The 15,867-nt window shown below is 30.7% G+C and overlaps 2 protein-coding genes across 3 annotated transcripts; one reads left to right on the plus strand and one right to left on the minus strand.

Annotated features, from left to right (window-relative positions):
* The first annotated feature begins 262 nt into the window (after window positions 1-262).
* On the plus strand, window positions 263-4,348 carry LOC145745593 (uncharacterized protein C1orf87 homolog). 2 transcript variants are annotated; one of them, XM_082563710.1, is made up of 11 exons: window positions 263-419; window positions 627-753; window positions 980-1,091; window positions 1,292-1,433; window positions 1,568-1,707; window positions 1,876-1,993; window positions 2,069-2,254; window positions 2,649-2,774; window positions 3,331-3,443; window positions 3,577-3,726; window positions 3,821-4,348. In XM_082563710.1, the coding sequence occupies exons 1-11, from the start codon at window positions 295-297 to the stop codon at window positions 4,009-4,011; spliced, it is 1,530 nt and encodes a 509-aa protein (XP_082419836.1). In that variant the 5' UTR covers window positions 263-294; the 3' UTR covers window positions 4,012-4,348. The 2 variants fall into 2 exon arrangements, with proteins under 2 accessions (XP_082419836.1, XP_082419837.1); XM_082563711.1 differs by lacking the exon at window positions 2,069-2,254.
* Window positions 4,349-5,634: 1,286 nt separating this feature from the next.
* Window positions 5,635-11,741, minus strand: LOC145746438 (pancreatic lipase-related protein 2-like). Its single transcript, XM_082564721.1, has 10 exons — window positions 11,624-11,741; window positions 11,277-11,533; window positions 10,967-11,146; window positions 10,609-10,852; window positions 10,235-10,339; window positions 8,008-8,132; window positions 7,722-7,869; window positions 7,501-7,627; window positions 7,120-7,314; window positions 5,635-6,715 (listed from the first exon to the last, which is right to left on the minus strand). Exons 1-10 carry the CDS (start codon window positions 11,697-11,699, stop codon window positions 6,406-6,408), a joined length of 1,767 nt encoding a protein of 588 aa, XP_082420847.1. The 5' UTR covers window positions 11,700-11,741; the 3' UTR covers window positions 5,635-6,405.
* Window positions 11,742-15,867: the final 4,126 nt, after the last annotated feature.

Genomic DNA, 15,867 nt, shown 5'->3' on the forward strand with positions numbered 1-15,867 from the left:
TGATGTCATATTATAAAAAGTTAAAAAAAGTTAACACATGATTATAAAATATAATACAAGATTTTTATGAAAAAAATATTTTTAAACTTAGTAAACGCTTTAGTTTTTTACTAAAGTTTTTTTATTAACTTTATTTAAACATATATGCAATATTTTTGTATTATAGATGTGATTTTTAAAAGAATACCTTTTGTGCAAAATTCCGGTAAAATTTTAGCGGAGTCTTTGGTAAACAAAAGGGGACTTTTGCAAAAACAGAGTTTGTAAGTGAGATTGACGTAATTTTCCAAAAACATGAACCAAATAACTCGAAACGCTCCATTTGGGACAGAAAACACACCAGCTATAAATGTAAAAATTATTGGTGGAAAATGTGTTGAACTTGTAGCAACACCAAAAACTAATTCAAGAGATAAAAGGTAAATAAAACACTTTGCTTGCAGTTGCTGTTAAAGTTAATGCTGGCAAACTTTAAAAAAAAATTATTTAAAAATGTAAAATGTTTACAAACAAAATTAATCCATTACATTACTATACCTCAACTATCAATCACATTAAACAACTACCTGACCACATTATATAAAACTTTATTTAAAATTGGAATTTAATTATTTAATTAATTATAGTAGAAACAACAGGGAACCATTAAATGCTGGTCCACATGGCACCCCATCAATGTTAACCCAACCACCTTTTTGGGAATATGAATATGCTGATTTTAGAAGTGATCCAAAACTTAAAGCAGTTCAAAATGTAAAATGCATTTTTTAAAACTTGAATAATTATTATTTTATTTTTTGTTTCCTTAAACTGTATCTTTGTTAAATTTTTTTTTGTGATGTATATATATAGTTTTTTTTACCCCCATATTACCCCATTATTTTACTTCTACAGGGGTTTTAATGACTTGGTATATTTGTAATTTTTCTGGTCAAATATAGTATATAAATAAATTGGATTTTCGTTATGTTTTTTTAAGGTGACATCATATACTTCCCCAAATGGGGATCGAACCCAATCATTTCGGCATGGATTACCAATGCTCAACAAACATCCATTGGTACCACATTTTGGGGTTTCACAACCAGCTGGTATTGTAAAATTTTAAAAACAAATCTTTGTTAAATTTATCTTAGTTTTAGATTATTATCTAGTTTTGAATATTTTGTGTTTAAATAGTTGTTTGTAATTGTATGTATTTGCCGAGTTTTTATAGTTTGTTAAAATTAAACATTTAATTAAATATTATTGATTTTTTTTTATAAACCTGTTGTTTTAATGATGCTTTTAGGTACATTTTTGTCACACAAAAATGAAATGAATATAGCCGAAGTGAAAGATGATTTAAATAGCACTTCAAATTTAGAGAACAATGCAAGTATTGAGTTTTTAATCTATCGACAAATGAAAGGGTTTCCTATTGAAAAGATTAAGTAAGGAGACTTCAGTTTAAACTTTTTTTCATAAAACATAGTTTAATAAAGTGTTATTGTTTTGATAGATGTAAGGTTTATCAAAAGTAATATATTTTAACAATTTTAATAAATATTACTGTTGCAATTTTTAGGGACATCTATATCGAGTTAACTGGATTTGATCGACATCTCTCTGGATATGTTTCTGACACTCAACTTAACCTCATTGCCTTGAGATATAACTTACCTATTAAACTTTCATTACTTAAGATGATCACAAATAAATTTGCAGGCATTTGATCCCATTATTTTTATTGGCTATAATGTTTAATTTATCTGAAAAGTAACTTTTGTTAAAAAATTAAATTTGAATTTTTTTCAAAATAAATTCTTAATTTTTTTTCCGGATTACCCCTTTTAAAAGTATCAAATGTTAAAGAAAATAATTGTTGTATTGTAGATCCCAAAAACTCAAATTTAGTTGATTATGAAAGCTTTCTTCAATTTTTATCAACCTGTGCTACTTCAACTGTAAAAACACCAGAAATACCAAAAATGAAACCTCCCTACACGACAAAGTAACCATTGTTAAAGTTTACATATTCGAAATCTTAAATAGGCATTGCCCTTTAATCTAAACATGCACTAAACAGCTTTAATGAAGACACTGTGAATCCAAAGAACAACTTTCCTTCACAATTAGATTTTGAGGGTAAAGATGACACAGATTGTAGCTCCCCTCTTGACCAAAAACTTATCGGATTAATTAGTGAACAATTAAGTGGTGAAAATAAACTTGATGTGCCAGCAATTAAAAGTACATTTGCTAAACTGGACAGGTGGTCATAATATTATTTGAGACTAAAATTTGTTGTCTTTTTAAAGGTAGATGGTATAAGGCAATTATGATAAATATTTTTTCAAACAATTTAAGTCAACCTAACACTGGCTGGGGGCAAAAAATGTTACCCAATGTTACCCTTTGTTTAGGCTATGAAATTAGCCTTTTCACATCAAGGATAAATAAATTCTAAAAAATACACCATTATAACATTTTTATAGATAAAACTATAGTACATGAATTTTTAAGAATGTCATAAATTTAAACAAATATTTTTAAATAATTTGAATCAACTATTTTCAATTTTTAACACAAATTATATTTTTAGATATAAATATAACCTTATACTGTTCTTAATTTTTAACAAATTTGTTTTATTTTGTAAACTCTAGGTATGGAAATGGGGAATTAAAGGCAGAAATAATACAAAATTCTTGCGTAGAAAACCGATTACCTTTGACTCAATCAGTGATTACAAAAATGTTACTGAGAGCTGAGATTGCAAATGGAATAGTAAAGTAAAAATTAATCTCAAGTTTAATAAGTTATACTAAAACAAAAATTTTGTATAGGTCTAGCAAAAATTAACCCTTTTAATCTAAAAGTAAGGCTGGTGTACTAATTCCTAATGTCTTCAGTTACATTTGATTTTTTTTCAATAAGGCATGATATTGTCTTAGCTTATCATATAGATTCTTAAATTAATTATTATATACCAAATTATATAATGTCTAGGCGCAAATTTTTTAACAATATAAAATTTCTTTTGTTTAAAAAATTTGAAGTCATTTAATAGATCTGTGCTATATAAAATTTCTTTGATTAGCAGTGACCCTACTTGACCCAACTCTTCAGTTTATTTAATTTTGCTAGATTTATAACAAAGGGATTTTTGTATCTGTGTGTTTTATTGTTTACATAAATAAAATTAATGAAATGTATTTTTTTCGAAATTTTTAAAAAGTCATAATATATTTTTATATTTAAAAAAAGAATTGTTTTATTTTTTTTTAAAATGGTTTGCTTCGAAATATATTGTTTTATGTTTATCTATTTATCTTTTTTGTATTTTAGTTGGCGGGACTTTATCAAACCATTGGAAATAGCATCTCACTGGATATATAACACAAGAGAAAGTCAAACAAGAAAAGAAAGTGCAAACACTGCACAATCAAGCAAAGAACAGGGTAAACTAGATTAATAACTTTGCAAATAATAACGGATTGCAAAGGTTTAAAAAAGTAATTTTATTTTAAATTTTAAAAAACTATTTATTTTTTTAATTTTTATGAAAAATTGTTTTTAATTTTTTTTATGCAGCATCCCGAACTGAAGAGTTTGCAGTTAAACATGAAAGTCAAGATCTGTTTCGATCAAGAAACTCTGAACCACCAGCACGTACTGAACTATGGATAAGAAATTTCAACAAACTCTCTCTTGCACTTAAATCGTATCATCCATATAAAAGCGGTATGTATCAGTGGTAAAAAAACAAAAAATTAATATTTGGGTAAACATATTATTGCCATCCGCGAGTTGGCGCTAACGAGTCGTTTTTATTTAGATTTACTACCACGAAAGGAAGTGCGCAGAATGGTGCAAAACTACAATCTTATATACGGCCTTGGGTTTTCGGAAAATCAGCTCTCTAAAGCTGTCGTAAAAGCAGTCACATCTAATGCAAACACGGATATCGACCAAAGCGTTTCCGTTGATAAGTTACTGGAAAATCTTATGGACATTTCAACGCTGTAAGGATTCGTGTAAAGTTGTGAAGGTTAAGGTTGCTCGATAGTTTTACAAAATCTCGTTAAAAATGGTGTTGTAAAATACATGTAAAAAGCATAACCAGAAGGTAGCAAAATCACACTTATAAAACACTGATAACTAAACGTAGATATATGCTAGTAAAAATGTTAACTGTAACAAAAATCTGGAGTAGATATTAGAAACTAATGCATATTTTTTTCAAAAAAGTTTACGAAAAACTGTAGTAATAAATAAATGCCACTGTTATTTTAATTAAACATACACATGTTCTATTACTTTAAAGTTTCGCATTTAAATTTTTTTTTTTTTTTAAATTTTTGTCGTCAACACTGTTTATATTTTGCACTGTTATTCATAATAATGTTCATGTGCTTGTAGTTTAATATAGTATTTTAGTTTTAATAATTAAATTCGACTGTGATTAGAAAATGTTTTTTTATTTAATTACAAGTACAAGTTAGTTTTAGCAAAATTTTAAAATTACTGTCATCTTATTAAATTGGAATTTTTTTTTCTATTACCCCTATTTAAAAATGTCCTTTAATTTGTAATAAAAGTTAACCTAAATTACAGTAAAAAACCGTTTTCAAAATTTAGGTTTTTGTAAAATGTCCATTCGATCAATGATCATGTATGATCATTGATTCGATCAAATAGTTTCAGTAATATGGGATACCCTTAAAAATATATAACTGTCATTTAAAAAATATGCAAAATAAACGTTTTTGCGTGTAATATACAAGTGCATATGTAAGTAAATAAAAACTTGCCGAACGGAAATGTTTTAAAAATATTTAAACACTTGTTAAATCGATAATCGCTATGCTATCATGTGACCAAATACGTTTTTCATATGGAAAAGCACGAAGTGGGCACATCTTCAAACGCCTAACCTCACCCCTTTCGACTTTGGACCAGGCTGGTAACACTAAACTGGCATTTAAAATCACAATTAATGTACTTATAAAACTCGTCGTTATTTTGGTATTGTTTTAACGGGTTATATTACAAAATATTATGACAAATTCTTTAGTTTTAAATAGTACATGTGAGAGACTTTGTACTTAAGCTGACCATTTTATATAATTAAACGTCGCGTTGTTATTTTGGGCTACCGAAGGGGTAAAGTGTTTTTGGGATCCGATGACAAATTGTCCGTGTTTTTTACCTCGTTATAAAAAGTAATATGGCAATAATGTGGGTAAAGCACTTGTCCTATATACTTTATTATAAACGAGTGCCAAAATCGTAGAGAATGTGGGCGCGTTTTAATTAAGGGTGGGAAAATAGGGTAGTTATATATTTTGTAATGGAAAATTTTGAACTTTTTTTTAGAATAACATGTCCCATATATTTTCTAAGCTACAAATGTTTTTGTTTTTTACTATGTTTTTTAAGTTTTTTTATGATACTTATACACGTAGAAGTGTCAAACTTAAAAAATAATTTGCTGTATTACATAACTGACTTGTTTTTTTGAAGAAAAAATGCCACTTTTGTAAGAAAAGATGCCAGATTTGAATCTTAAAGTTTCGAAAACTTTATTACCCATTTCGGAGCTAAATCATTTTCGTTTTAAAGATACCATCCAAAAAATAGATTGGCATATTATGTTTATTATTGAACGAATTTTAATTCACAGTGTTTTTATATTGACAAACAACAAATGGTTAATAAATAGAATAAAATTTTTTGAGACAAAACGAATAACTTATATGTGCCTTCTGGTAGAATATAGAAATTTTGATGTAAAATTGCGAATTTTTAAGGAATTTAGAGAGAGACACGCACGTACAAAGGCACAGAAAATGACCTATGGAAAGAAGTTTTTTTTTTCACGTTCCAAATGCAGAATTTAATAAATTAAATATCAACGGTTAGAATTTTTTTTTGTGGTTATTTTTGCTCTTCAGGACTCTTGGGCAATTTGTTTAACACAGTGGATAGAGTCTATCATGTTTTTGTGAGTGTAATTACAAAAAAATCAAAAAAAAAAAAAATGAAAGCGACCCTCGATATAAGTCGACAATATCATATACAGAACAATGCTGTACACTGATGAAACTTATAAATAAAAATAAATATATATTTATGCAACTTCGTACAAAAGAAAACAACGAACAGAAAAAAAAGAATAAGTTACTAATATTTACAGTCTCGGTGATTAAATACGGGAATAAATAGAAAGAAAACGGCGTTTCGCAGCGCAACCCGATCCCGTTTCGGCGCCAATCCTTTTAACCTTACTTTCCAAACACCACACACATATATATCGCTTTGTAAGAGAAATTTATACCATATAACACATTGCATAGAAGAGCAGCCGGAAAGACCGATTTGATTTAACCTAAGATAGACGATGGCACCGCCTGTTTTCCGCTATTGTATCGAATCTGGTTGTGAAATTGTGTTTTGCGTAGTAGTAGTAGAAGATGTAGTTAATATTGAAGGTGAGTTCGTTGTTTTTGGCGAGCGTTGTGGCACCCCGTTTCTTAGTTGAACCAAGGCTGGTGAATAAACGCCGTATTTCTTATAGTGGCGCGCAGTCTCTTTGTCGATACTAGGGTATTTTCGTGGAAAGGATCTTCGAATAAAACTAGTTCGAAGAAGCTCGAAGTCTTCTCCAGGGGGAATGAAATGTGCTCGAATTCTTTGATCTCGATTTTTACCGAGGGGCAAATAAAGATATCTAAGTAAAAAATTAGGAAAGGTTTACATCTTGATTGGACATTTTTTTTTATTTTACGTTATCCATTGTAATAAACTAAATTTTAAATATTTAAACTAACAGAGTGATGTAGTGGTTAAACGCCTGGCCTTGGTACATAATGTCCTGAGTTCAATTCCCACTGTGTTTAAGTTAAAGGGTTTTTAAATAAAAAAGCTATAAACGGTATGAGCTAAAAAAACCTTTTCGCAAATAAACTAACAGGCAATTACATTCAACATTATCCCAAACTGGTAAAGTAAATTTTATACTATGGGTCTGGGTAACTAATGTTACTCTATGTTTAGGCTGTGAAGTCGACCATCCCACATCGAGGATAAGTAAAACGAATAAAAAAGTAAATTAAATTTCTTTTTTTTTTTTACCTTTTTTGTTCAGAAGCGGAGAAAATTTTGATTCTCTTAAGTCGAATGTTTTCCTTGGAGCAGAAAAACCAAGTCCAACAGGTCGGCCTTTCCCAGCGGAAGGTAACCCGGTCTATATCTCCAATATCGTTTTCGGTATCTTGAGCGACCAAAAATCGGGTTGTTCGGCCAGCAATAACTTGAAAGGTAGCACCACTGGAAAATATAAACAGATAAAAATTATTTTTTTGGCTTTTTTATGTATAACTTTTGAATCATTTGTATAATAAGATCCTTTAAAAAAATTAGAACCGTAAAGTGCAAGAGAGAATTGGCGAGGACCGTAAATTACAAGTGAGTCTACTTTTTAAATGGTGAAATACGAATACGGTTAAAACTTACTCGTTAAGTGCTATTTCGTCTGTGCTTCTTTCGGCACCATGTAACGTTATAAAAAGTTTCGCTTTAAAACCGTTCGGTGAAACGTTGCTGCTGTTTCTCCAGTGAATTTGAATTTGGTAATGTTTGACTAAAAAAAAGAAAATAAATTTAAAATAAATATTTTTTTATAGATAAATTTTAAAAGTTTAAAAATGCCAACAAAAACATTTTGCTTATTTTACCTGTAAAAGGGGCATCCCCGGACGTTGCTCCATAATACTGAACTTGCTTTTTACGTCCGAGAGGTGGCTCCGCCCAGTAGCCCATCCTCCTGCATCGGTTTCCACCTCTCTTCTTTCCACTACCTCGGCATCTTAAACAAACACCCCGCTATAATTCAAAAAAAAATTAAAATACTTGATCAAAATAGTGTTTAAAAGGCTATATTTGTTTATGGGTAAATTTATTATAATTTCTATTTGGGTATATTTAATAAGACTTGGTTAACAAAACTGTTAAAAATCTCACCTTGAATTTTTCATAACTGTTACATTTATAAGCCATCATTGGAAAGTTATCTCCGGTTGCATTAATGCTGTGTTTAAACAATTGGGGGGCTCGCAAATGGTCGCATGCAGTTAGGTCGGTAACCGCTAAAAATAAGATAAAAATAACTAGGTTAGATATGAAATACTTTAAAAAGTGGTATTGGTATTAAACTTAACGTGTGTAAAAATATTTTTTTAAGCTTAAATAAAAAAGTTAGTTAGGCAATGGCAGTTCTGTATAATGTTACACGTAGCTTTCAAAGTTAAGTGTTTTTGACATACCGTTGTCGTTGTTAAACCATAAGCACCCTTAAGTAAATCAAACATACAAACTTAAGCAACAGATAAAATGGCGTGTTTTTTTACCCGTTAAAATTTTTAATATTGATTATTTTAACGAACGGGACTTGAAGAAACGAAAATCGATGAAAGGAAAGTTAATGGAACAGATTTTGGCAACAAAGACTAATGGTAAAATCAATTACAACGAAACCTGTTAACAAAACATGTGTGCCACTTTGCTTTCAGTTTATTTAAATATTAATTAATTTTCTCTGAAATTTTTATTTCGGAAATTCAATATGTTACAGTAGCAAAGCACAAACAAGTGTTTAATTTCATTGAACAAAATCGATTTTTGAACAATTTTAAGATGGTTGCCAATTACTTTGGTTTCACACATACATAAACACTAAATTGTAATATCATAAAATGTATTATTTTTTTTTTAATTTATGATGCGAACGCACTGAGTGACAACAAAGTTGCTTAACCAAACAAAATCATAATCTAATCAAACAAAAACTAGTCCATCAATTAACACTCAACATAACATTTATCAGGCATGTAACTCATTCTACGTGCCGCAGAACAAAATGATAAAATATTAATATTGACAATTTGTTACTCGCTAATGTTAGATTAGTAAACAATAGATGATTTCCGCTGGCAAAGTCTGTTTACATTTAAAAGCCCTTAAATAAGTATATGGGTTATGCAACCAAAAAAATTAATAATCTAATGGCATCATTTAGTAAGTGCCTGATAAAAACGCATTGCCTTTGTTGTTAAAATGTAGGACTTTTAGATAATAATGTTTGATGTTTATTGTTTTAACATTATGAGGAAAACAAGTTGGGATATATTTAACTTATGTGTGTGCACTAATCCAAAAACGCATCCCGGCTGCCTTTGGGCCTAAAAAATGCGACGCGGAATTTCAAAAATAACCGCGGGCAACGAAACACTAAACTTTATTCGAGTTTGTAAATTTCAGCATAAACAAAACATCGAAAATCGAGTTTTTTAATATCAAGTTACATATTAAACGAACGATTTTTTTGTTTTTCTTTTTTAACTTAGACTTACTGATCATTATCGAATACACGGTTATTTTAAGAAGCGAAACGACGTCAACATTCTTTGGAATAACCTTCCTTATCCTAATGATGACGTCATTGGAATGACGTTAGTATTCCACACGTGTTGGTAAAGAGGCGTGGCGCATGACGAGAGAAGGTGACCTCGCCAAAGCGATGTAACTAACAAAGCGTATTAAATCGCGCGATGTTCGTATCAACTCTAGTTTGTACAGTGACGTCACTTGAACAAACGTCACTGTCATGCGGAAACTATTTCGGGAAACTACAGCGGATTCTGTCAACAATATCACAGCGACGATTCATAAGCTATGGCACCGCACAAACGAGAGACTTCCTTATACAGCATATTGTATACGCGACGGTAGCAATTATGTATGGCCAGATGCTGAACAAAATAACTCCAGTTCAGTAACCTTTTCGGGTTACTTAACTGGAGGAGCGAGCGAAACAATACTAAAACATGTTAAGATACTGGGGAGTGAAAGAGGCGTTTCCAAGAATCGTTGAGATGACGCACTACCGAATGCGATTTTAAAATTATTTACGCTAATAAAGTTTCGATTTTGAAAGCTTTTAACGAAAGAGAAAGCACTTCACCATAACGTTGCTTTTTTGTTAGTTTATTAAGTGGGTATATATATATAAAAATTCACAAATATTGTTTAATAATAACAAACCCAACGCTAATTGAGAGAAATGTGAACAAATTGTAAAAATACCTATTCGAAATATGTTTAACATGTTTTATTTGCGTTTAAAACGGTTCAAGTAACTTTAATTACATTCGGAGAGTACCAAATAATAAACGTGTTTGATGATAATTACCTGATATCCATGTGGAGTCCTCCGACCACGAATTGCACCCAGTTTGATCCGCTCCTCCGTTTGGGAAGAAGTCGGCGTGTCCGAGATTTCTGTTCATCCCGGAAGCTGTGGCAAGAAAAAAAAATTTAATTGTTTTTAAAAAAAGTATAAAAACTGCTTGTTAAATCTGGTTATTAGATGAAGTAATATCGTATCACATGTTTTTAGCTTTCCCATATATTTCATAATCAAATTACATAATTCTTTGGTTTAACACATTGCATAAAAAGGTGCAAGTTAAGCGCATTATTAAACAATACAGATCAAAACGTGATAACAAATTCGCCATGTTTCTTAATTAAAGTTTTTTTTTGCAACAGAGACAAACTACTTACCCATTACTAGAACTGTGCTTGTATCTGTGTGGATAACGTCCACGAACTTAGCGTCCGTTTTGTCGAGCCGAACTTTTGTGCTGTCGTAGTTGAAAGCCGGATTGGCTGGGTCAAGTCCGGTGATGCGACCAATCATGTTCACTTTACCACCCTTCTGGACAATTTTTCCGGCGAACCCAGCTACGTGTGCGCCGAGACTAAAACCGATCAGGTGAAAGTCCTTGGCTTTCGCGTCGTGAACTTCCTATAAGAAAGAAATGTATTTTAACTTAATTTAGGCTATTAAATTTTATCACAGATATCAAAAGTAAGGGTATAATTATCAAAAGTAAGGGTATAATTCGCAACTTTTTCTTACCATTAGCATATTGATAAGGTAGGCTACTTGAGCTCCGACCAGTCGTGTATTCGATGCAGCATTATCATATTCCAAATTTGCTCCTTTTACCCAATTAACTTGGATAACATTAACGTCGTGATGATAAAGAATTGTTTCAGTTACTTCAGGTACCCAAGAAGCGAGTCGAGCATTCATCATCTGATTAAAATTTTTTTGAATTATTTTTAAGTTTAAGACGGTGGTGATTCACAGAAATACAACACAGGTTTTAATTTTAAACCTCAATTTTTTTGGTTTTTATCGATTTGCGTTATTTTTTTTTACTCACCACAAAACCGTGAATCACTATTTTAGTCGGCTTGGATGGATCGAAATAAGACGCGGTTAGATTAGCGTCGTCGGGCGATATACGTTGATTAACGTAGCGATTCTGTCGGGTACGCAGGTAAAATTCCGTTGATATTTTCCGGGGTGACATTGGCAAAGGCATGTCGGGCGAAAACGGTGGTAGGGCACTGAAGCACCCCAGCGGTCCGTAACACACTGTTTGCTTTGTTTCTTGCGCTGCGTTTTTGCTTTTTTGACCTTGAAAAATAAAGAAACATATTTAAACTCCCATAAAGGGTTAGATCTTACTAGAAATGCAAGATATTTAAAGGTTTAGCGACAACTTACTTCGAACCGGGCTGAAGGATAGGGTGACATAAAACAAAAAAATTTTCAATAAAACTGTCATAGAAAATTTATGCATTGTTGATTTGTGATGCTGAAAAGCGTTCGTCCGAAATCTTTTCATCTGGTTTAACATAATATAAATATATATATATATATATATATATATATACTATTTTTACAGGAATAATTAAGTGCGAATTAAAATAAATAAATCTAAAAATCAGAATTTTTAATTACTTAACATAATATCAATAAATCAATACACTATATAGTTTAATCTGTTAAAAGGCTATATAAAATAAAAACTTTCGTAAACAAACAATTTTATATTAAGAAAAAATACTTGGCGACTAGGCTACCACAGCTACGTCTGTACGTGACACTGCCAGAAGACTTGTGTAAAATACACGATTTTACATATACCATAAGCACGAATTTTGCTTAGATTATACACAAACTAGTCAATACTACACTACCATCAGACCATACTGCCCGCAGACCCGGCTGCCTGATATTTATTTGCACGTGCTTGACCTATGCCCCAAAACATGAAAGTTAAACATTAATACTTGCTACAAAGTGATAATTATTTGCTTACTATTTGTCTACATTTAAATATTCTCCATTACAAGCTACCGGCTAGGTTACCTAGGTTTGCTGGCCACGTTTCTAAAAAGTACAAAGCCTTACAGTCTTAAACGTGTTAATAAGTCAAATCCTTTTTAAGTCGGTGTGATGACGTAGAAAATATACCACAAACTAGTTGACTAACTGTTAAGCAACACTGGCAGACGCCAACAAATATGCTTCAGCTGTTAATGGAGTTAAAAAACATATTCCATAATAAACAACTATACTGTTGTAAAACATATTCTAACCTTTGCCGGCTTGAACATAACGCAAAACTTGGGAAGTTGATTATATCTGCTCATCCTGTCCAACTTCCTGTCGCTAAAGCTACGACTATAAAGTTAATATAATTCCAATCTACAAATCTTTTGGAAACGAAACAGGACGTAAAGACCTTACTGACGCGCGGCGTTAAACTATTAAAATTCAATCACACCCGGTGCCGTTTTACGCTCGATTGACCTCATAGTAATACGTAAAATGCTAGCTAAGGTCAGGCCATATTGAATGGGCCAATCAGCGCCCTCCGCCTATCGTATGAGAAGGCGGGTGAAAAGAACATATAGAATTATATGGGTTTCGAAGAATGACTCCTACTTTAGTTACTTAACAAAGATTATGACTAAACTTTTAAATAAAGGTGGACAAAAGTGGCTTTGTTAAATAGTTCAATTAAGTAGAAAGGGAGGATTTTAATGGTTATTTGCTTTTAAACCAGGGTAAAAGTTAAACAAGCCTGGCAAACTTAAATGTTTTTTTTTTGTATTAAGAACCTTGTGATCAGCTTTATTTTAATATCATTACCCGTTTACGCTAAAACTAATAAATTTTTATAATTTTCTATGTATCATAAAATTAAGGTAAACTTTAGTAACCTCTTGCTAGGTCAAATCCATTTTGTCCTTAAGTAAACCCGCACCATAACAAAGAAGGCCTCTCAGGAGAAAATGTTTTTCTCTTTTGTTTCTTTATTTATATTAGGAAACGTGTTGGTAAGGGCGTTGCTATGAGCCCAAATGCCTTGTGATCGATCAATGAAACCGTAGTAAGTATTTATAGATTGTTTAAGTTATGATTGGGCCTTTTTTAGGCGGAACAAGTAACACACAGGGATTTGATTTATAAAAGACCATTTTGTTAGCCCCTATAACAAAAATTTACATATAACCTGACAATTACACAATTATTAAACTAGAGCACTTACTTTTTAAGTGACGAAGGCATTTCACAGTTTAAAAATGCGAAATGAGGTAGATCACACGTGGCAAAAATTTAACGTAAATGAAATGCCACTGGTGTGACATCTAGCGTTCACTTGTTTGGGCGTTCTAACTGCCGGTAGGTTACACTTGGTACAGCATCTGATTTCAAAAAAAAAATTTACACAAAAAAAATAGTTTTAAAACCTATTTCACGTTACAAAAATAGTTCAGATACGTTCCAACCCGCACACTCTCACCCGATAAAAATGAGGGAATATGAAAAAAGGGGGAATATAAATTAAGGGTGTATGAAAAGAAAACGTTATTTGCCCTTGAGTTCCGCGTTAACTGATAACCCAAACACTTTGCACACTTATCCACGATAAACAAATAAAACCTAATACCTTAAGATGATATGAAAAAAGAAAGGTTTAAGGTTTTCCATTTAGTCAAAGTACTAACTAGCGATGTATAATAAATAAAGAAACACTAGATTAAATATTATTATTCGAGAAACATTGTACCAAAACTTAAAATTAAAAATTAAATACATATCAACGGCGATGTTAACTCATTTCGTGAAATGCAAATTTTTTTTACCGAAAAGCCGTTTCATCACCGAACAAAATTTAACCTAATAAACGTTTTGCCGAAAACCATATACCAAAAACCACCAATGAGACATTTTCTACAGAAAGTTCCCTTTTATTTCTGAAAAAAAATTAAATTAAATTTTAGTAACATCTAAATTTTAGTTTTTAAAGTTTTTTGGAGAATGTGTCCATTTGGTGAACTGATTTTTGATAATATGAGCAAATACCACACTTGATCTAGTTACAGGTCTAAAGACTCTATATAAGCAACACCAGTATCTGGCATAAAATGTATTTTTCATTAAAAATGGTTACTTTATCTAAGCTTTTAAGGTGTTATGTAATAAGGGTGTAGTAGAGTATTGAATACGGCAATTTTGCTGAAAAAATTTTAGCCTTTTTTCCAAACACTAATAGTCGCTAGAGGGTCGTTTACAATAATTTAATTTTAAAAAAGGCTTAATATATCCTTTGTTTGTTTTTTAAAACATTTATCTTTAAGTAAACTTGTATTGTTTATGTTAAAATAATAATTATTTGCAATTAAATAGAAATCATAGAATAAGCAAACACACTTATTCTAATGGCTTAAAAAATACTTTAAATTTCATTATTTACTTTAAATTACCCGCTTTTTTATCACCTTAGATATATACCATCAATGGAACTTGTTTTTCTTTTGCTTAGCAACATAGATTTAATAAAAAGTTGAAAAATAACTATATCGGTAACTTATTTAACAACCTATCTAAATTAAATAAAAATACGACTTATAAAAAATAGTAAGATGTCAAGTAGGCTATGCTTAGTCGAATTTTAAAATCGTGAATAATGTTTTATTTAATTTTTAAATAAATCAAATATTAATATAATTTCAAGATATCTCTGGATAACTTGATGTACTTCTTTTCCAGCGTAAGCTTAACTACAAACACGTAACTGGCGCCATAAGAAGACTAAACAGGATCAGAAAATACTTGAGGACAAATAATAAAATGTGTAACAAATAAAAAAATCAAAATTAGTGTCTTAAATATATTTCGATCTACCACTGTTCAAATAATATAGATTAAAACTGTGTTTTGATGTTACTTGTACCAAAAAAATAACGTCATAATCTATTTTTGAGATTTTACTCCGTACAGCTTAAGGGTCAAATTTATTGACATCGTTTGGGCTATGTACGTAAGAAAACTACTGTAAATACCTGAAAAATACGTGTATAAATATAATATGTGATTCATGAAACGATCCAGAAACTACTACGTCATATACAGATGACAGATCCGATTAATTATAATTTCTAAGAAATTTGCCGAACAACACGATAATGACATTTTAATTTGCAAATTGAAATAACTTATTAAAAACAAAAGTTACGTTACCAACATTTCAATGTCTTTAATGTAAAAGACAACCTTATAGCATTTTTGAATTAGAGTACGCCATGTTTTCTAAATTTAAAATAATATGTTGGTTATTTTGAAATCTTAATTTTTTTTCCGTTTGTGTTACTTTAAAAAATCGATTGGAAAGTGAAAGGCAGGGCTATAATATAATAATTGCTGCCTTCAAATATCACTTTAACGAAATATTTGGTTGTCGTCATAACAAATTAGTTACGCATGGTATTGGCACTTTTTCGCTACCTTTATCGATAAACGAGCCTAATGGCTTATACCTTTGAACTCAATTACAGATATATGTCTTTTTTGTTTACATCTTATCGTTTCTAAGAAAGTAATGGATGGATTTCAGTTATTTACTGATAAACAGAATTAAAACAGAAACTAATGGGCGCTTGACAAAAATGCAACAG

Source organism: Corella eumyota, chromosome 3 (genome assembly GCF_963082875.1).
Source record: "Corella eumyota chromosome 3, kaCorEumy4.1, whole genome shotgun sequence".
NCBI classification, from domain to species: Eukaryota; Metazoa; Chordata; class Ascidiacea; order Phlebobranchia; family Corellidae; genus Corella; species Corella eumyota.